The sequence below is a fragment of the Anolis carolinensis genome, chromosome 6, assembly GCF_035594765.1.
Source record: "Anolis carolinensis isolate JA03-04 chromosome 6, rAnoCar3.1.pri, whole genome shotgun sequence".
NCBI classification, from domain to species: domain Eukaryota; kingdom Metazoa; phylum Chordata; class Lepidosauria; order Squamata; family Dactyloidae; genus Anolis; species Anolis carolinensis.
Genome location: NC_085846.1, coordinates 59,868,052 through 59,890,594, shown reverse-complemented (window position 1 = coordinate 59,890,594; position 22,543 = coordinate 59,868,052). Strand labels below are relative to the sequence as shown.

Here is a 22,543-nt window from a genome sequence, read left to right as displayed (position 1 = left end):
GCTCTTTTCTTTTTGTTGGATGTCTAAATTGTATGTCAAAAGCTCCTTATGCACTGTTAAACAATCCGGATTATCTGCTTTGAACTGGATTAAATGAGTCTACACTGCCATATAATCCAGTTCAAATAAATTAATCTGGATTTTATATGGCAGTGTAGAAGGGGCCTAAGTACTCATCTGAAATTTAAATGTAAAGTTACTGAAATGCTAGAAATGTGAGGATTGAAGGGATATTTCATTGGGGACAAGACCTTCATTTACCCCACAGCAGCAGCAATGTCTTAGTTGTTTTCCTGATCCTTTTAGCTATTTGTCTCTCTTGGAGGGCAAAATTATGTACATCACACATCTTGACATTATCCTCTAAACTAGTCTGTTTTTCTCCAGTGTGGTATCCCATCACCAGAAAAGACTCAAACGATGACAGGTAGCTTCTGGCATTGGAAAGGTTACCATCATTCCTTAACATAAAGCTGCAAAATCTCATGGAGGAAACCCTGTCTGGTCCCTCACATCAGAAAACTTCACTATCATATAAACTTCTGGAAAGAAGATACTGAAATGCTGATGTGAAACCAGTAGAGGGCATATAATTCAACAGCGCCTTCAAAAAGTTAACCAGCTGGATCATTTATATTTGAAATCTTTGTAGGAAATATGAGAGGAACTCGCTCTTGCAAAAGGGGAAAAAGCATACATATTAGTATGCATTTTAGTAATTGCATTTCAATATCTATTCCTAATTATGTGAAAATCATTTGGGTTAAGATGTTCTTTGCTGGTGGTGTACCATTCCTTTTATTGGGGAATATATCTGGATGGGAGCATTTTCCATCCAGCTCAAACCCAATTTTGAAAATGAAGAAAACAGTACTCCAGCAGATCAAATTTAATGGGATGGGTTGGATTTAGATCTGCAATAGTGTTTTGTAGAATTTGTTTCTATTTTAAGGCCATGAATGAGCCAGTGAATAAAAAGTTTTTCAAGGCGGTGTGCTTAACAGCGCTCCTCAACTCTGACTTTTTTTTCAATTCTTAGGACAGTTCATCTGTCATTCAGTTCATAACAAGAGCGAAGGTGAGGGTGGACACAACCATCCGGGCAGTAGAAATACCCAACGGAAATTCAGAAGATGCAACGGTGAGTGAATGAAATTTGAAGATGGCTTGTGTTACGCATATGGTATGCATTAGATTAGCCTACCCAGAGTGAGGAATTTGTGGACAGGCCTAAGCTTAGCCTGCAAAAACGAATGAACGTGCCTTTCTTTGAATTCCCCAGCAGTGCTGCTGTCTTACAATCCTCTTGTGGTTTTGCTTGCTGTGATAAACCTGGTCCCTTTTACAAATAATGTTAGTCAGAATACTTTAATGCACATTGTGCTGTTGCTACCCACAGTTGTAAAGGCTTCAACCATACCTTAAGCAATGAGTTCAGTTTCCCAGGGTGAAGCTGAAACCGGCTGTAATCGAACACAGGTTTTTGGAAATCCTTGAAAGTTATCTCCTTCTGGAAGATCAATTCATATTATAAAACAGTTGCAGTGCAATCTCAAACACATTTCCCAAGAATTAAGGCCCACAAACATTTTTCCAAGTAGCAAGTCAATTAATGCAACTTCAATTGTTTCTTTAACTTTTGAGGGTCAAAAGGAACAAGCAAGTGAATCAAATATTTATGTAAAAGCCAACTGTCCTAGCTTCAGATGTTGCTATGTCTCCTCATACACACATTAGTTGGATAATTGATTAGTGCATTTCCTAGCTACCTTTCAAAGTTTCAATCTTCCCAAAACAATTAAAAAATTAAATATTTAATATTGATATAACCAATTTCTGAAATCATGAATAAGTTTTAAAGGATTTTAAATAATTCTATTCTCACCTAATTAAGAACAGGTATACCTCAGGTAATGTAGCAGATGTCTTCATTGGCACTTCTTTTTAGTTTTCTAATTGAGGCAGTGATGAAAAGATAGTGATAGGTTTTTACACCACCAAAGCAAAGAACACTTCAATTGTTTTCATCAAACTTTTCATTCAGAGTGAACACTTCCCATGTGAAATGAAAAAACTTATGTCAAGTAAAACTGTCTAGAGCCCACTTCAAAGCTTCTTCCAAAATGTATCCAGGAAAGACTATTTTCCTTCCTCTAGTTTCCATTTTTTTGTGATTTCCATTTTAGTGGGAAAAGTAGATCCCACTGTATTGTGTACAGTCTGGGAGTTCTCCTGGATTCAGCGCTGACGCTTGATGCTCAGGTGTAAGCGGTGGATGGGAGGGCCTTTGCACAATTACAGCTGTGCCAGCTGTGTCTGTACCTTGAGAAGCCTGACCTGGCCACAGTGGTCCATGCCATGGTTACATCTAGACTGAATTATTGCAATGGATTTTACATGGGACTGCCTTTGAAGACAGTCCGAAAACTGTAACTGGTGCAAAGGTCAGCAGCCAGGTTTTTAGCTGGAGCTAATTACAGGGAGGAGCCTCCGGTGGCTCAGTGTGTTAAAGCACTGAGCTGCTGAACTTGCAGACCGAAAGGTCCCAGATTAAAACCCGGGGAGCGGAGTGAGTGCCCGCAGTTAGCTCCAGCTTCTGCCAACCTAGTAGTTCGAAAACATGCAAATGTGAGTAGATCAATAGGTACCGCTTCGGTGGGAAGGTAATGGCACTCCATGCAGTCATGCCGGCCACATGACCTTGGAGGTGTTTATGGACAACGCCGGCTCTTTGGCTTAGAAATGGAGATGAGCACCAACCCCCAGAGTGGGACACGACTGGACTTAATGTCAGGGGAAACCTTACCCTTAATTACAAGGAGCGCACAATGCCCCTACTAAAACAGTTCCACTGGTTGCCGATAAGTTTCCGGTCCCATTTCAGGGTGCAGCTTATGACCTACAAAGCCATAAATGGTTCAGGCCCTGCCTATCTTTGTAATTGTGCTGGTACGGCTGTACCAGAAGCTCCAACTTTATTTTCTTTCTGCTAATGTTTGCAGTCATAGGGCAGGCCGCCTGTCCATCATCATTAAGCTTGGTTCTGCCCCTTGTTCAGGGCTCTGGAAGGGAAGGAGCCATTTTAAAGTCAGTCTCACTTAAGGAAGCTAAGCTATAGGATGTAGACCAGCTCTTCCCGTAGAAGAGCTTCATATCTCAAGAACTTCCGGGGATATAGAACATCCGAGAAAACAGAAACAGAAATTCCAGGGGAAAAGTCCCAAAAGCTCTGGCTGAGAGCTCACAGCCTCTCAGCCTCACAGTTCCTAAGGGAAACAGCCCTAAAGTTTCCAAAGAAACCTCGGAGAGAGAACAGCATCACAGATCCATGGAACCCCAGCTGAAACATCTGCAAGCCTTGGTTGGTAGGTCTACTCGATGCCCAGACGCATTTAGAATCGGTAGTAGGTCCCACATCAGCTAGGCCCATATGATAGACAGCCTGGGAGAGGTTATAAGGGGTTTTTCTTCTTACAGAGAAAGTACAGTTATCCAAAGCCGATTGCCCATCCCCTGGGGACAAGATTGAAAAGCCAACAGTTTATTAAGGAAACCTTGAAGTGTTATTTGACTCCTTGAAGATTTATTATTTGTTCAATAATAAAGACTTTGTTATTTCATTAAAGACTCAAAAGACCATACCTTTCAGGAAAATCCTCAAGAACCTCTCTTTGAGGTGCTCTGGCTTCCCGCTGGGCATAAAGTATACGTCCTATACAAAAGACAATAGTTACAGGCCCAGCGTGTGACAGAACAGTAATAGCATCTTCCCCTATGAACTGGCATGGGATCTAAGATCCTCTGGGGAGGCCCTCCTCTTGCTTCCACCACCCTCACATGCACAGCTGGTGGGGATGAAGGAGAGGGCCTTCTTAGTGGTAGCCCCTTGACTTTGGAACACCTTCCCCAGGGATATTAGACAAGCCCCTACACTGTGCTCCTTTTGCAGGGATCTGAAACCCTAGTTGTTCCAGCAAGCATTTGATAATTATTAGTTCTTAGTTAGAAATGCCCAGTCCCTAGGTCGCCAGATAGTACTCAGCACCCCATCCATTTTCCTGGCCTTATTGTACGTTATTTTGTGCTATCCCATGCCCGACCCTTTTACAGCTGGGTCATGCCAATTTTTGTAATTATGGTCATTGGTTTTTGTTGAACACAGTCTGATGGAGCCTCAATGCTGCTGTTTTTTCTCTTATGTTTATTGTGTTTATACAGATAGTTGTATTTTATGATGTTCTTGTTTTATTTTAGTGGTGACTTTGTTTTAATTGATTGTTTGCTTTTATGTGTAGTGGGCTTTCTGTCCATTATGTTAGCTTCCCCAAGTCCCTTCAGGGAGATGGTGGTGGGGTATAAAAATAAAACTATGTTGTTGTTGTTGTTGTTGTTGTTGCTGGTGAAGCAGGCTTGACAAGGATGGTCCCAATTAGCCCTTTGTCATATTGATTTTTCATCTGCTTTTAAAATGTCCCAGTATCTCTCTACTTCAACCATTTTTGTTCTCAGCTTCCAAGTACAAACAATAGTTTGTATCCAATGAACTTGACAGGGAAGCAAGGAGCCAAGGGGGCAGAATCTTCCATTTCCTACTAGACTAAGGCAAAAGTGAAAGGATATCAATTCTTCTGGCATGTCTGGTCTTTCTCATGGAAGCATTTGGCCATCGCAGCCACATTTATGACAGTTTTCATCTCTAAACTGTTGGAAAGTATGTGAAGTGGAGAAGTGTGTCAAATACAGGAACAGTCATACATATTCATAACCAGCATTGGAAAACTTAGAAACTACTTTAAACACTACAGTAGAACCCCGGTTAACCGAGCTCCGGTTAACTGAGGCTCTGGGTTATCCGAGGCGCCACTGGGGGCACCCCTCCCTCTCCTTCTCTTGTGTTTGAGAGAAGGACAGGGAGAGGGAGGAGGAAGCGCCCCGTGATAGCTGCTGCCTAGCAATGCTTGTGGGGTGCTTCCCAAGGGGCGAGCCCTCGTCAGGCCTTTACTGAAGGGAAGGCTTTCCCCTTCCCTTCAGTAAAGGTGCTGGGCCGAGCCTCCCTATTATCCAAGAGATCCGGCTATCCGAGACGCGGCCCGTCCATTTAACTTCGTTAACCGGGGTTCTACTGTATTTAGGAAAAAAAATTATTAGTTATTTCAGGGAAAGTATGCGAACACTTAGTGCAGGAGTTTCCACAAAGTATTCACAGCCAATGTGTGTTTCTCAAAATCATCCCTTTTAAAAGCACTTTTTAAAAAACATACTGTCATTTTCAGTCCACATTTACTTATAATGTGTGAGCCCAAAGTGTGCCTCCCCACCTCATAGCCTCTCTTTCAATATTATTCGTCTAAAAAGCATGAGCATAATCCAAATATTCCATTTTAAAAGCTGCAGATTATAAAAAGCAGCCTGTTTCCTGTGTGTATCATGGGAGTGGTGGTTGTGTGGAAAATCGGATTGCTTATCGTACTTCATTGTATTTAGGTATCAAGATATCCTTGGTAGATGTTGTTTAAAATAATTTCCAAGTTTTCTAATAGTGGCTGGCACACCAATCTGAAATGCATTGTTTAGAAGTGCTTTCAGTGGAACATGCTTCCAAGCAAATGTGGTTGGGATCACAGCCTAAAACAATTTGGCTACCATGTTAAATGCATTCTAGGGGCTTAGAGCCACAATTCCAATTACACTTGATGAAACCAGGAATTAGAAATCTTCCCAGAGATTTAACTGCTTCAAATGTCATTAGAGATACTTAAATTTAAGGTGGGCTTGAATTGCTTTCATTATGAATGATCAAGCCAAGCTCAACTGAGCAAACAAGACATTTGGTTGCTTGCAGAGCACTGTCTGTAGGAGCTATTTGGAGCTGGACCCAGATCTCCCAAATGGGTACCAAAAAGTGATACACATTACTGTTACAAGGCATTCTTCGTAAATGATGCAACATGTGGTGCAGAGCAGAGAAGCATTTCAGTCATTAACCTGATGGGATCCAGCATCTCTTCACAGTAAGGGCTTCATCACATGGGGGGCTGCAAGTGTGGTAGGGTGCTTGTGCCCCAGTTGATCCACAGAGCCCCACGCCACCCATCACACAACGCACCCTGACTTCCAGCGGGGATCTATTGATGACATAGGTACAAGCATCCTACGACCCTGTGCTCGGAATATGTGAGGGTTCCTGTGTTCCATAAGGAACAACGGGGCTAGCACGGGGTGGAGCCGTGTGGGAATACTTTCCCGTGTGGAATGGGGAAGCATCTCTGTGTGTGAGCCAGGACATTGGGATTGCCCCGCTCTTCCGCCAATTCACCACAGAGGCTATGAATCACCCCATGCGACCTTATCAATGTGATGAGGTCGTAAGTGATCACATTGGGTCCCTAAGCAACTAACTAACCAAACTATCCTTTAATTGACACTCTGGTTCCCTATAGCTTAACTATGGGGAACCAGAGCATCCTCAGACAGGATGCACTCCCCTTAAGTCCCAAGGGTTATATAGCCCAGAAGTAAAGGAAATTGAAGTATGCAGGTGGCCTAATAGTTAAGACCGTAGAGTGGGCTTCTTGTAGAAACATTTACTCTCCTATTTGATTTCCAGCCTTTATATTTTTCCCCAGCCTCAGACTGCCAGGCTTAAGGAAAAATGCTATCAAACCTACTGCTTAAAAATTAACTCTTTCTATGCCACTGTCAGCATCTGCCTCAGAGTGGAAGCCAAACTCCTTGCAAGAGTGGCAGTAAAAGTGTACAGTATATGATAAAAAATATTGAACCAAAGGTTTGCAAATGATAATTGAAGGTAGCTCTCAAACTCCATGAGCTTTATGATTACACCGCAACCTGTATGTTTTGACCTCTCAGATCATGTCACGGAATAGTTTCCATCAGCTCAACAACAACACTCTCCTGTCGGTATCACAGAGATGACTTTTGGGTAAATGTATAAACCAAGTTTTCTTGTGAAATGCAAGCAGAGCCATGTCTAATAAACTTCCTAGCCGATGGTGTGTTTCTCATACAGGGTCTGGGACTCTTTGAAATCCCCAGATCCCAAGTTTATATACTGCAGAAGTCTCAACCTTTTTGGGTAGTCATTGCACATGAAGTCCTTTTAGATCATCATCTTTCAGACAGGGTCATACATATAATATCTATTACTTACAGTAAAATGAGAAAGAATGATATACATAGTATAGGTCTACATGAAATGCGGTATTTCTGTTTATTATTTTGTTGGTTTTAAAATAATTATTATTACTGCCAGATTGAATTTCCTGAAATAGTTCTGTGTCAGAACAATTATTGTTAACGTTTGCATTGTAGAAAAGAAACACAACCTCAAGTCATAAGGCTGCTGTGGTTTTGGGGGAGCACAAGCTGAAAAGGAGCATGCTAGTCATATTGTAGTTTTGAAACATCCGTGTGCAAATTCTTTCTTTTCTAATGTGAATGTTACTATTTAATCTTCAGCCATGGAATTTCCATCTATCCCTTGGCTTCTCTTGGCCCGGTACACTTTATTTTGGGTCATACTCAGGAAAGCGAAAAGTGAGACATGTGGTTTGGCTCCAGGTAGTCAAACCATTCCCCCTTTCCAGAAGGGAACAGTTTAGATTTTGCAACAATTTCCAAAGTTTTGTCAACTGGCCTAATCCCTTTCCTTTTGAAGTCTTCTCCATTTGAGTTTTTTTTTTCTTTTTCCCGTTCATTATTTTATCATATGAATTTATCTTCCACCCCAGAACCCAAAAGTACAGTAATTGTTTAGTTGATTAATCTGTTTTTTCCAACAAGGGAGGTATAACCAAAGTGTGACTTAATGAAGAATAATTTCACTAATTTTGTCATGTAATGGTAACTCTTCAGTTACCTTTGCAGCTATAGTAGAATCCTCTTAAATTAAAATTAAGGAACATCAATTGGTAGCTTATGCTTTGCTTTGTGCTAATGCACCTCTATTTTTAAAGTATGTAAAAATATGTATATTAACTATTTTAAGAAAGGTGTAACGATTTTAATGATTTTAAGTGGTATAATTTTACTAAAATTGCAAATATAATTGTAGCTAATTGCTGTGAAATCGCAGGGAGTGTGACAGCTTTGAACCTCAACAGTAACTCATTACTTCTCCTCCATCTCTTTTTCTTCTCTTGTTTCATGGACATGAAACAGCTGGTGAGATTTAACAGTGAAATAGATGGGATACTTCTGATATTATTATTGCATGTCTTCAAGTTATTTCCAACTTGAGGTGACCCTGTCTTGGTGTTTCTTGGCAGGATTTGTTCAGAAGTGATTTTGCCTTTTCCCTTCACTTAGGTTAAGAGAGAATGGCTTTTCTAAGGTCCCTTCTGAGCCCCCTCAGGGTTTCCATGACTGAGCAGGGAAGCAAGCCATAGTTTCCCAGTGTCCTAATAAAACACTCATTACACCATATTGGCTCTGATACTTCTGATAGACCCATTGAAATCCATTGGACATTAGCTTGTCAATGGCAAGCCATTATGACATAGTCAAGGAACATCTCTCTACATTTCTTTTACGTGAGATACTGAAGTCAGGATGGCTTTTTAGCTTTTGTGTGACTATTTTTGCCAGCTTTTTATATATAAGTTCCTGGGCAAATCAGGCTTGCAATGGGCATTGACTTCTCCCAACACAATCCTCTGCCAAACCTCAATGTTAATTTGTTTCTATATAAATTCTAGTTGAGATTAAAAATGGTTAATTCAGTCCTGTAAGGGCTGCTTGGTGTATCATGAAATGTAAAAACTAAATGTTATAAGAGCTTTTCATTGTGGTCAGAAAAATAAAAGGAACTCAAGCTGCATTATAAAGTGGTATCCTCTTTCCTTGGCATTCTAGAATTAATCCCATTTTGTATTCAAATTCTTGGGCATTGAGTCAAAGCATGAATACAAGTCTCTAACTCACTCCACATTTTTATAGCCATTTAATTTTATTTAGGCTTATAGTCTTCTCGCAGTCTATTTCTTCTTTCTCCTGTATCAACCATAATATATGTTTCGCTGCTGGAAATCCGTCAGATCTAAGGTGGCACTGAGTGTGTTTTGTAATAACTGCCCTAAAGGAGATGTTACAATTAGAGAGGCCAAGAAAGGAGAGACCAAGTTTTGCTTTTAACAGATTGTTCAATTGCAACAAAGATGTAAGTGCTTCAAAAGTGTGGAGTCTGGCTGGCATGGTTCCTTTTCAGCAACCTCTTTGCCAACACCTGGAAAAGATGAATAATTCTTGCTTTTTTATAGCTTTCACTGGCTGGTTCTGGATTTCTTGTTAGTAAAGACAAACTATTAGATCAAGATCCTTTCTGTATTTTTATTTTTCTAGATAATCACAGGAGGGCAGTGTAATTTTTCTACATCTTGGTCCCAATCCTCAAGAGCAAAAGAAGATTCAAGTAAATAACACAGGGAGAGCTGTGTTGGCAAAATATAACAAACTTCTAAATCCATGAAACACTGATAGCTTTATTGGCCAACCAAAATGCACAAAACATTTTGGTTGGCCAATAAATGTATCACTGCTTTGTGGATTTGGAAAAATAACACAGTTTACTTTTTACCTCTTGGTTGTAATTTGTTGCCAACATTTCTCAGGTTATTTCTTACTTTGCTGCTTTGACAAAATTGATATGCAGGCCAAATGAACAATGTAATTCAACCAGAAGATTTTAATGAATAATAATAAAATAAAGGTTATGTGATTATGCTATTTCCTTGGCATTTCACTTTTGCCCTCCTTTCCTATGCGCCAGAACTACCCTCACTTTCAAATCCAAGCATCATTTCTCATCCTTCTTTATTCCCTCTCCAGCTAATAAGTCCCCAAACCACTGGAGAACCTATATTCAGATCCCCAAACCTCTATAGATGAATCTAGACAAGCATGGGTAACCCCAAGCCTAGCTCCAGCCCATGGAGAAGACATTATGTCTGGAGGGACATGATCTCTGGAACCTGGGCACTGCAATCATCAACTTGTCTGGCACAAATGCTAAGATCAAAGGAATGCTAGGCTTCAAGATGAAGGACTATGAGTTCAAGGTGACTCGGAGACAGTGGCACCTGGTGGCACCTGTATCAGTGAATCTACTCCCAGAACCATTTCACACAACACAAATATAGCAAAATGATTCCATCATGACTGTCAAGGTGCAATCTTAAGGAATATTGAGATTTGCAGTTTAGGGAAGGGTATTTAGAATTTTCAGTCAGAGTGGTCCAGTGCCTCACCAATTCAACATGGTGAGGCACTACCTGGTGAGGCACATAGCAATTAAAGTATGATCAAGTGTAGTGGGAAAGGATCCCAGGTTTTAATCCAGGTTTGAAAAATACTCTCCAAGCTGCTGGACCATATTCCTTCATAAACAGGTGGAGCAATTGAAGAGTTCCTTTAAAACTAGACACAATCTGATTCTTTTACTTCTCAGCTAGCATAGAAGCAACCGACTTCTACTGCTTGGAGCCATGGTCTTGACCAAAAACGATAAAGGCCTCTGTTGAGTTGCAGACTGAGTGGGAACAAAGGGCTTGTCTGAAGCTCTGTCCAATGGCCTTTCCCTTGTGCCCAAAGACCATAGGAGAGAATAATCAGCAATGTTCATAAGGGTTGCTGTTGGGCTGAAGAAAGGCTCCCAGCACCACCCAGACTGATGTATGTATGTGTTCTTCTATGTATCAATGAACAAAAGCAGGGCAGGGGAAGAGATTTGTATATGTATTTGAATGCACATGTGTGCAGCTCCCAAGCCACTGCCCATATCATATACTGCCATTGGGCAAAATCTCTATGAAATATTAGGTCTATTAAAATTTATCAGATATTTATTTAAAATTATTTTTTAAAAACCCGTTGCATTGTATGATCAGGCCAAGTATACTCTAGTATACTGTAGTATTCTATTTGCAGCAGTAGTCAGACTCTATTGGATATTCTGAAACGGAAACAAAGGTGAAGGTCTTTGATTATTGGTTTCTTGGAGCTGATTGTCTGCCTATGTGTGTGGATGCTTTATTTGTTAGGTAAGATACTCCTACAGATAAATTATCCTACCAGAATTTCCCTATTTTTAAAATAAAATATTATTCAGAAATGTTTAATTTTCTTTAGCAAAATAATTTTATAGAACAGAAGAATTGAGGAGCAAAGTGGCAGAATTTGATATAAGCATAAAATATATACAAAACAAATAAGAGTAACCATAACTTCTAATAGATCACTAGCAAACTTTTGAAAACCATATTTGTGTGGCTAAAAACTCTGATTATGAGGTAGCTGAGAAAGCAAGCAAACCATTGTTCTTACTACATTACTAAAAACAACCACCTCATTATCAAGTCCATTTACAGCCTACTTTTTTGAATTCCTGAAGTGTCTGCTTTACTTAGGATCAGCACTTCATAATCAGTATTGCCAGTGCCAACTGGGTTTATGAGTCCTATATTTTAATAGTATAGGTCTTTGTTCCTCTTTTCTTGGCAAAAGGTTTGAACCCATTGCTATGGAGAAACACAAGCTAAGCAACTTCTTCATGATGTCACCCAAGCAAGAAGCTGTGTGATAATAGTACCTCCAGATGTTTTTTTTCCATCAAGAAACTCATCTGTAGAAGTACTGGATTATTCTGAGCAATCTAATTACACTATGAATTTCAAAGGAGCCTGCATGTTGGGCACAGTTAAATGCATATGTTTCTTCCTAGGAATTGTAGCTATAATGACTCCCTCGTATAATTGGTCAGCTGAGCTTGAGCAGATTGCTGGAAGATAAAAAGTCAAATATCATACTAGTCCTTGGTTAAAAATGTACTGGTAACACATGGAATGACACAAATAACATCAGAATTGCCTTTCTTTCAAAACTATTTTCAGAAAAATAATGGTATTCAACTAATACTACCCAACTCCTGACAGTTCAGTCCTATACATAACTATACAAATAAGATAAATAGGACTTGCCCCCAGGGGTGTGTACATAGGATAGTGGCCAACCCATAATTTGTTGCAAATTGCACAATTACAATGTAAAACAGTAATAATCTCCCAACCCCTGGGGCTCCATCCCACAAGAAATGTATTTAGGCTGCATAGTTTAAAAAAAATTGTTTTAAAGATTTGGTTCTTCCATCTTTTTCTACCTGATAATCTGATTTCTCCTTCAACATCAAACCATTTAGAACTTTTTTTTTAAAAAAAGATGCTATTTCTATAACCTTTAACATAGTTTGAAGATGGTATACATTGTTCATAGTTGCTCATGTTTAGAAAGTTTTGTTATACTTTTTTAGTATCATAAACTTCCTAGAGAAAATGTCTAGCCATTGAAGGCATTATAAAAATGCTTTAAATCAATAAAATAAGCATGCAGTAGATTGACACAGCATAAATTGTAGTGATACGTTGCCAACCCTAGGTTGACTCCATCTGAGCATTATTTCCTTCTTGGCTATCTTTCAAATGGAAATATCAGTCACAAGATATTTTAAAAAGAGAAATAAATAGATGTGATACAGCCCTTGTGGGACTGTCATTCTTCAAAATGCAGATGTTGAGATGTCTTACTGATTGTCCTCCCACAGCTTCTGCCAGTAGGAAGCTTGAATATCATGAAGAAGAGCGATGAGCTAATTTTCTGTAAGTTACTCTTATTGTTATCATGAGGAATAAAGACCAACCTCAAAATTATTTCAATTTGACTATCATCCCATGAACATCCTCCTACATTTTTGCTAAAATAATAATACTGTATATGATTGTGTAACAGTCGAACTCATGTATAAGCCAAGGGTAGGGTTTGAGGACAAAACTCTAGATTTTGATATGACTCATGGATAGGTTGAGGGTCAATCTGCAAGGAGAGTGGGCTTGAAGGGTTGTTACTTCATTCTGAATAATAAAAATATGACCTCCTCTGACCCTCTGGTAGCCTCTGGCTGAACTTTGTCTTTGTCTTTAGCTGGAAACATTAGGAAGATGGGCATTGTTATGAGCTGTCTCTGTTGCAAAACACAGTATTTTGGGATGGTCTCAGGTGAGCAATTAACACCCAAAAGCATTAGAAAAAAAATCTTCTCCCATTGGGGTTAATGGTTTATTGATATGGATCAAAATAACTGCCTTTGATTTGAGGACATAACTGGAGCTATGACCATGGGTGGCTGTTACAATGAATACAGGTGCTTTATCCCAGTAGTGGTATGTACTTCATTTCAGCAATAGGAAATTCCCTTTCTTTACTCGATGCCTCTCTTCCTTGAGTAGAGTAAAGTAAGGTAACAGTACGATCCTATATATAGGGGTTTTTTTTAGGTAAGCCCCATTGTTAAATTTTCATAGTAAAACCATGGGGATTCCTGGAAGGTGTTATCGTATGAAAATATTGTTCACATAAAATATATTTTCCATAAAAATACTTTCCAAATACTCTCTCCTTATTCAGCTTTCTTTTATCCCAGATTGTGTGTCCCTCTGCAAGGCTCACTTAAAAAAAAAGGCACAAGAGTGGCTTCTCAAACAGGCAGGGAGGAAATCTCTCTTTCAAGATCCCAACCACTGCCACCATTAAATGTGGGACACCCTGCCCAAAGCCCTTTTCATTTAGGCTAAGGGAATCTTCTTCTTAATATCCTACATCTTTGCCACACCTTTTTAATATGGGATCTCTCAAATCCCACTATGGCAGGGGGCAATCCTTCTTTCAGGATCCCAGCCACTGCCAGCTATAAACGCTTGAGTCTGTGTGTGTGCATGTATGAGATGATGTGACACTGAGGAATGTGAGACAAATCTTCCACTGACTCTAGATAGAGCAATTCACCACTCAGGAACACCGTCTTTATTAAAAACAAAGGATTATTGATTTTTAGTCCAAAAAGCGTAACTTGTTGCAAAGGTTTACTTCTTCAGTTTCATTTGTACATAATATAGATAATATCTTTCATTCTTTAACATCAACTACTTGAGTGAAACTTTGTCTCAACAGTATTCCTTTTCCTCAGCTCTATCTCGCTGGAAATCTAAACCTAAATGACTTCAGACAACTTATTTCTAGCTCTCTCGCTAGAACCTGAACATAACTGAACTCCAGACGTCTTCTTCCTAGCTCACTGGCTAGAGAACTTCAATCACTGAACTCTTTTTAAAACATTCCCTCCTTTTTCATCGAACTAGCTCCGCCCCTTTCTTGCTAGCTTCGAAATAGTTACATTTCTACAGAAGCAGCTACGTTATCATGGTGACTCACAGACGATCAGCAGTAGCTAACTCCTGCCCACCTTTACCACTGAATCAGCATTAAATAACATAGACAAAAATCCCCAATAAAATAAGGCTTTCCGTTACACCCTCCCATCCAGGTGATGTGATTTCCCATGTGTCAGAAACCCATTTTATTTTATTTTATTTTAAAAAACACCCTAAATTTCTATTCCTTAAGCTTTATGACACCAAGACTTGAAAAGGTGTAGTCAGTGTCAAAGACAGAACGCCACAAGATTCAAAGTAACAGAGTTTATTAGATTACAGAACTCAAAAATGCCCGTAAAAACACAAGGGCCAGGCAGTTTTTTGCCTTTAGTAGCAAAAAGGGACAAAAGTAAATGTTCAAAAGATAAACCGGATTAAACCGGAGTTTAATCCGGGTAAAAACAAACTGCTTGCTTCAGCCTAGGTATTAACAGAACAAAAGCCAAGGAACAAAAGATACAAAGAATGCAACTAATTGGCAGCAGATTCCTCTCTGCTGCCAGCACTGTGCTTAGAGTAACTTGCGTCGCTCCCACACACACACAGTAGACAGGATCTCCAACACGAGCAATTCAGCCAAGGATTGCAGAAGTAGAGTAGACCAGTTCCGTTCCGTAGATCAAAGCCAGAAGCAGACGTTTGTAGTTTTTCCAAGTCCAAGAAGGGGGGAAGACAAGCCGTGGTCAGTTCAGTCCGGGTTCTCAAAGCAGGAGATGGCGTCCGTCAGAAAGACGACGGAAGGTCAAGCTAATAAGAGTAAGCACAGGTTTGCACAAACAAATGCCCACACAATCCCTCCCGCCGTCTGACCCTGGATTCCAATCAACTTACGTCTCAGCACAGGAAAGTACACAAGTCTTCAGGGAAGCGTCCCACACACACACACGAATCCCAAGCGTTTGCCCAGATTACCTTGCCCGACGCAATTTGCAATTGCTCCCAAGCCCCATTTTATGCCAGTTACAAATCTTCATCACTGTCAGCTGCCCTCCTTAACCCGGGCGTTTCCTCATCACTTTCCTCGTCAGAGCTGGAACACCTCTGACTACGCCCAACAGCATCTCCAGCTGTGGATCCCGTCCCATCCCTCCAGCTAAGCCATGGGTCTAATCCTGAAGGTCCCCATTCATCTTCTGTCCCATCATGGCCAGTGGCACCCAATTCCTCCCTTACCCGAGTCCAATCCATCTCATCCTCCTCTGAGCTAACCAGCCCCTCCTCCATTCTCTCCGTAAACCCTTCGAAAGATTCTTCGTCAGATGGTGCTGCAAATATGTCTCGCAGTCTTTTTCTCTCTCGCTCCTCGAGAGTATCTGACTCCCGAGGAGTCTTACGCCCACGTCTGTCAGTAACAGAGCCATGAGGCTCAATCATAACACTATCCCCTCTCACAAAGGCCTCCTCCCCCGATGGCGGAGAAGTGGCAGTGATACCCTCCGCTATAGCACCACGACGACTAGAGGTATCAAGTTTCAACAGTGAACGATGAAAGACTGGATGGACCTTTAAACTAGACGGTAAACGCAAACGAAACGCAACGGAAGAAATCTTTTTAACGATAGGAAAGGGACCCAAATACCGAGGCGCAAACTTTCCCCCAGCCTGTTTAATATGTTTGGAAGATAACCACACCAAATCCCCTTCTTCCAACTCCTCCCCTGCCTGCCTGTGGCGGTCAGCCTGAGTCTTCTGCGTTGCCTTAGCTTCCAGCAGTAAGCGACGGGCAACATCATGCAATGCAGCCATTTCCGTAGAGCGGTACACAGGGTCCGAAGAGACCACATTGGTCGACGGCGCCACACCTCCCCGTGGGTGAAAACCATAAGTTAGCTCAAACGGCGTATGCTGACTAGATGTGTGCACCGCATTGTTGTAAGCAAATTCCGCCACCGGTAGCCACTTCACCCAAGCCGTGGGTTGGTCTAAACAAAAACAACGCAGATATTGCTCTAAGAGCCCATTAACCCGTTCCGACTGTCCATCCGTTTGCGGATGGAAAGCTGAAGAAACGTTTAACTTAGTCCCCAAACACTCATGGAAATGTTTCCAAAAGCGTGACACAAATTGCGGAGCCCTATCTGAAATAATCACCTCGGGTGCTCCGTGCAAACGATAGATGTGCTTAGTAAATAGTAAGGCCAACGTAGGGGCCGCCGGAATGGTTGAACAAGGAATAAAATGAGCCAGTTTACTAAATAAATCCACCACCACCCAAATACAAGTATAACCCCCAGACTTAGGCAAATCTGAAATGAAATCCATGGAAATGATTTGCCATGGCCTGTCCGGAACAGGTAAAGACGACAACAACCCTCTAGGGCGCCCAACAGGCGTCTTACTCTGCTGGCAAACGGCGCAGCTGTCACAAAAGCGCAGAATGTCTTGCCGCATCTTTGGCCACCAATAGCTCCTGGTAATGAGCTGCACGGTCTTGAATCTGCCAAAGTGCCCAGCCATGGGTTCGTCATGGTGGGCTCTAATCACCTCCAACCTGAGGGCCCCCACTGGTACGTAGACCTGCCCCCTGCGTACCAATACTCCGTCTTGATCTTGTAGATGCGGCAGTATGGTACGGTTACCTGCTGAGAGCAGCATCAGTTGCTCCTGTGTCCACACATCATCCCTCTGAGCCGCAAGGATCTGGTCATGTAACCCGAGCTCATTATCTACAACACACAGAGAGGCAGTAGGCAAGATGGTCTGACATACAACCTGCTCATTGGTCTTAAACTCCGGCTTGCGGGATAAAGCATCGGCCCGCAAGTTTGCCTTCCCCTCTACGAACTGCACCTTGAAGTTAAACCTGGAGAAAAACAAAGCCCATCGGATTTGACGCTGGTTTAACTTCTTTGCTGTTTGCAAGTGTTCTAAGTTCTTGTGATCAGATCTGACCACGATCTGGTGCCGTGCCCCTTCAAGCCAGTGCCGCCACACCTCAAACGCCACCTTAATCGCCAACAACTCCTTCTCCCATATGGTATAGTTCTGCTCGAAGGGTGTTAGTTGCCGCGAGTAAAATCCACAGGGACGCAAGGTCCCTGAGGAGTCCTTCTGAGACAATACAGCCCCCAACGCGTAGCTAGAAGCGTCCGCTTCTACCACGAACGGTTTGTCAACATCAGGATGGGTTAGTATGTTGTCCGATTGAAAACTAGACTTAAGTTGTAGAAACGCCTCGTGAGCTTCCCGCCCCCACACAAATGGCTGTTTCTTGCGCAGAAGCTGCGTCAAAGGTACCGTGAGCTTTGCAAAATTCGGAATAAACTCCCGGTAGTAATTAGCGAAACCTAAGAACCTTTGTACATCCTTCTTAGTTTTCAGCTCCTGCCATGAGTTGACGGCGTCAACCTTATGTGGGTCCATTTTAAGTTCCCTACCTGACACTACATGACCTAGGAACTCCACTTCAGGCACATGAAAGACGCATTTGGAAGCCTTGGCGAAAAGCCCATTAGCCCGCAGTCGGTGCAGAACCTGCTTGACATGTTGACGATGTTCTTTCTCGTCCTTAGAAAAAATCAAGATATCATCCAAATAAATCACTAAAAATTGGTCAATTAGGTCCCTGAACACATCGTTCATGAACCTCTGGAAGACCGCAGGAGCATTACAAAGCCCAAAAGGCATGACTCGGAACTCGTGGCATCCGAAACACGTGTTAAATGCCGTCTTCCATTCATCCCCTTCCCGTATACGGATTAAGTTATAGGCCCCCCGCAGGTCAAGCTTGGTAAAGACCTTAGCCCCTTGCACCCTTGATAACAGTTCCGAGATTAAAGGGAGCGGGTACCTATCCCGAATGGTGTATTTGTTTAGGATCCGATAGTCGCAGACCAACCTAAGTTCCCCAGTCTTTTTGGCTACAAAGAATACTGGTGCCGCAGTTGGAGAACTAGATGGGCGAATAAACCCCTTGGCTAAATTTTCATCTAAAAACTCCCGCAAAGCTTGCCTTTCCGGTACAGTCAAGGCATACAGCCTCCCTGCTGGCAGTTTCGCACCTTCTGCCAGCTTGATGGCGCAATCATATGGCCTGTGCGGTGGTAATTTGTCCGCTTCTCTTTTACAAAATACATCAGAGAACTCCCCATACTCAGCAGGCACTCCCTCCATATCAGCATGAGTAACGTTTAAAGTGCAACAATCCTGCCTCTTTAAGATCACTTTACGTGTTGCCCAATCCACTTGTGGGTTTACTACAGCTAGCCAATCCATCCCCAGGATCACATCATATCTAGGCAAGCTCGTAATATCCCACACAAACGTTCCCGTTACTCCCTGCACCTCCCACGTTACTGCTGAGGTTTCCTGGTTAACCACCCCAGTCTCCAGCAGTCTCCCATCTGCTCCCTCCACCCACACGTCGCATGCCTTGCGCACTCTAGGAATGCCATGCTTCTTAGCAAACTCAATATCTATATAGGAGACCGTAGCTCCTGAGTCCAGCAGTGCCAGAGTAGAAACAAGTTCCCTTCCCCCAACAGATAATGTAATGGGTACGAAAACATGCTTCCTCCCCTCAGTTGACTGCTTGAGGAGCCCTAGTGCGTTGGACTCACGTCGCACTAGGGCTGGCCTTTTCCCGAAAGCTGGGAAGGTTTCACATTACAATTTTTGGCAAAATGCCCAGCATTCCCACAGTACAAACACAAGCCCAGCTGCCTCCTACGGCTCTTTTCCTCTGTAGACAGTTTTTTAAAGACCCCAAGCTCCATGGGCTCTTCCCCCATCACCACAGGTGCCCTGGTTACATGCATGGGTGGCGCACACATTGCTTTTGAGTGTTTACGAGCCTCGAACCTTGCGTCTAAACGCAGCACCTTAGCTACTAAGGCGTCCCAGCTTTCAGCCGGCTCCAAGCGTGCTAATTCATCCTGGAGCATATCACTTAACCCGGCAGTAAATAAAAGCATGAATGCATTTTCCCCCCAATCCAGCTGGTGGCGATACAGGTTAAACTTATTTAAGTAATCCAAAACAGTCCCCTTTCCCTGTTTCAACCGATACAGAGCCCACCCAGCGTTCTCCGTGCGGAGAGGATCCCCAAAAGTATCAGTTAACAACTTTTTGAAATTATTCAAATTGTCCTTGACTGGGTCATTTCCCAAAATTAAATTAGTGGCCCATTGTCCTGCGGGACCGGTCAACAAACTCAAAATAAAAGCCACCTTACTAGTGTCAGTAGGAAAAGCATGAACACTGAGCTGTGAAAAATAAAGCTCCACTTGTGCCAAAAAGGTTGGCAACTTGCACCTGGTTCCGTCAAAGCGTTCAGGAGTCAAAACATGTCCTTTCACAGCAAAAGCTGTTTGGCTTACGGTAAAGGCCGTTTGCAATTGGTCTACTTTGGCTCTTAACTCATCCATCGTCTTCCTGACGGGTTTATTGCTGCAATAAACTTTTTATGGGCGTCGGGCAATCTGTCAAAGACAGAACGCCACAAGATTCAAAGTAACAGAGTTTATTAGATTACAGAACTCAAAAATGCCCGTAAAAACACAAGGGCCAGGCAGTTTTTTGCCTTTAGTAGCAAAAAGGGACAAAAGTAAATGTTCAAAAGATAAACCGGATTAAACCGGAGTTTAATCCGGGTAAAAACAAACTGCTTGCTTCAGCCTAGGTATTAACAGAACAAAAGCCAAGGAACAAAAGATACAAAGAATGCAACTAATTGGCAGCAGATTCCTCTCTGCTGCCAGCACTGTGCTTAGAGTAACTTGCGTCGCTCCCACACACACACAGTAGACAGGATCTCCAACACGAGCAATTCAGCCAAGGATTGCAGAAGTAGAGTAGACCAGTTCCGTTCCGTAGATCAAAGCCAGAAGCAGACGTTTGTAGTTTTTCCAAGTCCAAGAAGGGGGGAAGACAAGCCGTGGTCAGTTCAGTCCGGGTTCTCAAAGCAGGAGATGGCGTCCGTCAGAAAGACGACGGAAGGTCAAGCTAATAAGAGTAAGCACAGGTTTGCACAAACAAATGCCCACACAATCCCTCCCGCCGTCTGACCCTGGATTCCAATCAACTTACGTCTCAGCACAGGAAAGTACACAAGTCTTCAGGGAAGCGTCCCACACACACACACGAATCCCAAGCGTTTGCCCAGATTACCTTGCCCGACGCAATTTGCAATTGCTCCCAAGCCCCATTTTATGCCAGTTACAAATCTTCATCACTGTCAGCTGCCCTCCTTAACCCGGGCGTTTCCTCATCACTTTCCTCGTCAGAGCTGGAACACCTCTGACTACGCCCAACAGCATCTCCAGCTGTGGATCCCGTCCCATCCCTCCAGCTAAGCCATGGGTCTAATCCTGAAGGTCCCCATTCATCTTCTGTCCCATCATGGCCAGTGGCACCCAATTCCTCCCTTACCCGAGTCCAATCCATCTCATCCTCCTCTGAGCTAACCAGCCCCTCCTCCATTCTCTCCGTAAACCCTTCGAAAGATTCTTCGTCAGATGGTGCTGCAAATATGTCTCGCAGTCTTTTTCTCTCTCGCTCCTCGAGAGTATCTGACTCCCGAGGAGTCTTACGCCCACGTCTGTCAGTAACAGAGCCATGAGGCTCAATCATAACAGTCAGTACCTGACAACATTTCTGACAGAAGTAAACTAAGATTTACATCTTACAAAATGCAGTTTCTTTTGGTGCAGAAAGTGACTATTTTATTTATGTAACTTTTTAGCAAGGATCAATAGATTATGAATAGCTTACTTGGCAGACAAATAAAGATTCTGCTAAGATGCTTATACAAATGTTCGGGCATATATGTGAGTTTTCATTGTATTGCATTCATTATTGGAATCATTTGTGTGATTGAAACTTTACTCTTCCTTTGTGTGTGAAAATATTGTATCTGAAAAAGAACCAATTGTGCAATTATTCATTAGACCTCGCCTTTGGATGATGCGTCTCAACATTGGATGCATTTGGGGAATTGTAATCCAAAATAATAATTCCACAAAACTCTACACTGCCATGTAATGCGGTTTTATAACACACTTTAAGTGCATTGAACTGCACTATAGGAATCTACACTGCCATATAATATAGTTGAATGCAGTTAAACTGCATTATAAAACTGCATTATTTTATAGATGGGGCCTGAAATAGTATTGTCTTACGGAAAGGCAGCCTTCTCAGAAATACAACATACAAAGCAGAACTTTGTCGACTTAATGTTCTATTTTAGTAAAAATTGTTTCTCTTTCATGGTGGGTTGTGTTCTTTTAAAGCAAGCTTCTAAAAGATTTCATAGGGATCAGAGACAGTTGGCATTGTGACACCAGCAGCTGCACCCTCACAGCGGCTGGCACAAAATGGAGCTTTATATATTTTGTGGTTTGGGGAGGGGGCATCAATAGGATGGGATTTCCAAGGATGAGACATGTCTCGATATCTGCACTTATATCAGATTATTTTTGAAACCCTTGAAAAAAAAAAACTTAACGCACAAGCTGTACTAATGTGGTTGACAATTTTGTGCTGCAGTGCTTTAAAGATATTCAGAGAAAATGCAACCACATATCTGTCATATGAAATAATGAATCCTAGTTGGGTAAAAGGTCCTTGTTTGTCCTAATTGCTTTGTAGGTGGTCTTTGAGGCCTTGCACAATCTGGAGCCTCGCGGTTATGTGGTCGGCTGGATCATTGCTATCAGTTTACTCGTGGGAATTCTCATCTTCCTGCTGCTGGCAGTGCTGCTATGGAAGGTGAGCTATCTGTCAGACACAGTATAGACACAAAAATTAGCCATGGCCTTGGCTGAGCACACCCCACTTTCTCTCCCTGTCTCCCTTTCAATCTGTGTAGTCTCTGTTAAGTATTTAGCATCCATTAACGTTAAAGTGTAATCCATCTAATTTGAAACCATTAAATGCAAAGGATAAAATGCAAACATTCTTCTTAAGAGAAACAAGAACCATTCATGTAAAGAAGGTGATATTGAATTCTTAATGAGAAGGACACAGCAGCTACTTCCACAGAAATGAATTTGTCATGTGATGTATTCAAGTAAATATGGTAAGTACAGGTAGTCCCTGAGTTATGAACAAGATAGGTCCTATATATCTATTGTATGTAAGTCAGAACAGGTAGATTTTAAATGTTAACTCCAGCTATTATTATTATTATTATTATTATTATTATTATTATTATTATTATTATTTATTACAAATAGCATTCTGTAATTCTTGTCTTGCTACATGTGCCCTTGTTTGGAAGATTTCACTTCATTTTCTGTCCCTGTGACAATTAGATTTTGAAA

At 41.9% G+C, this 22,543-nt stretch overlaps 1 protein-coding gene across 1 annotated transcript in view; it reads left to right on the top strand.

The window, feature by feature from the left end:
- Positions 1 to 22,543, top strand: part of itga9 (integrin subunit alpha 9) — a 404,663-nt gene that overhangs the window by 343,932 nt on the left and 38,188 nt on the right. The window contains exons 26-27 of the mRNA XM_008112818.3: positions 1,040 to 1,141; positions 21,870 to 21,989. Coding sequence (XP_008111025.1) covers positions 1,040 to 1,141; positions 21,870 to 21,989 — 222 coding nt within the window. The remainder of the gene's footprint in view (positions 1 to 1,039; positions 1,142 to 21,869; positions 21,990 to 22,543) is intronic.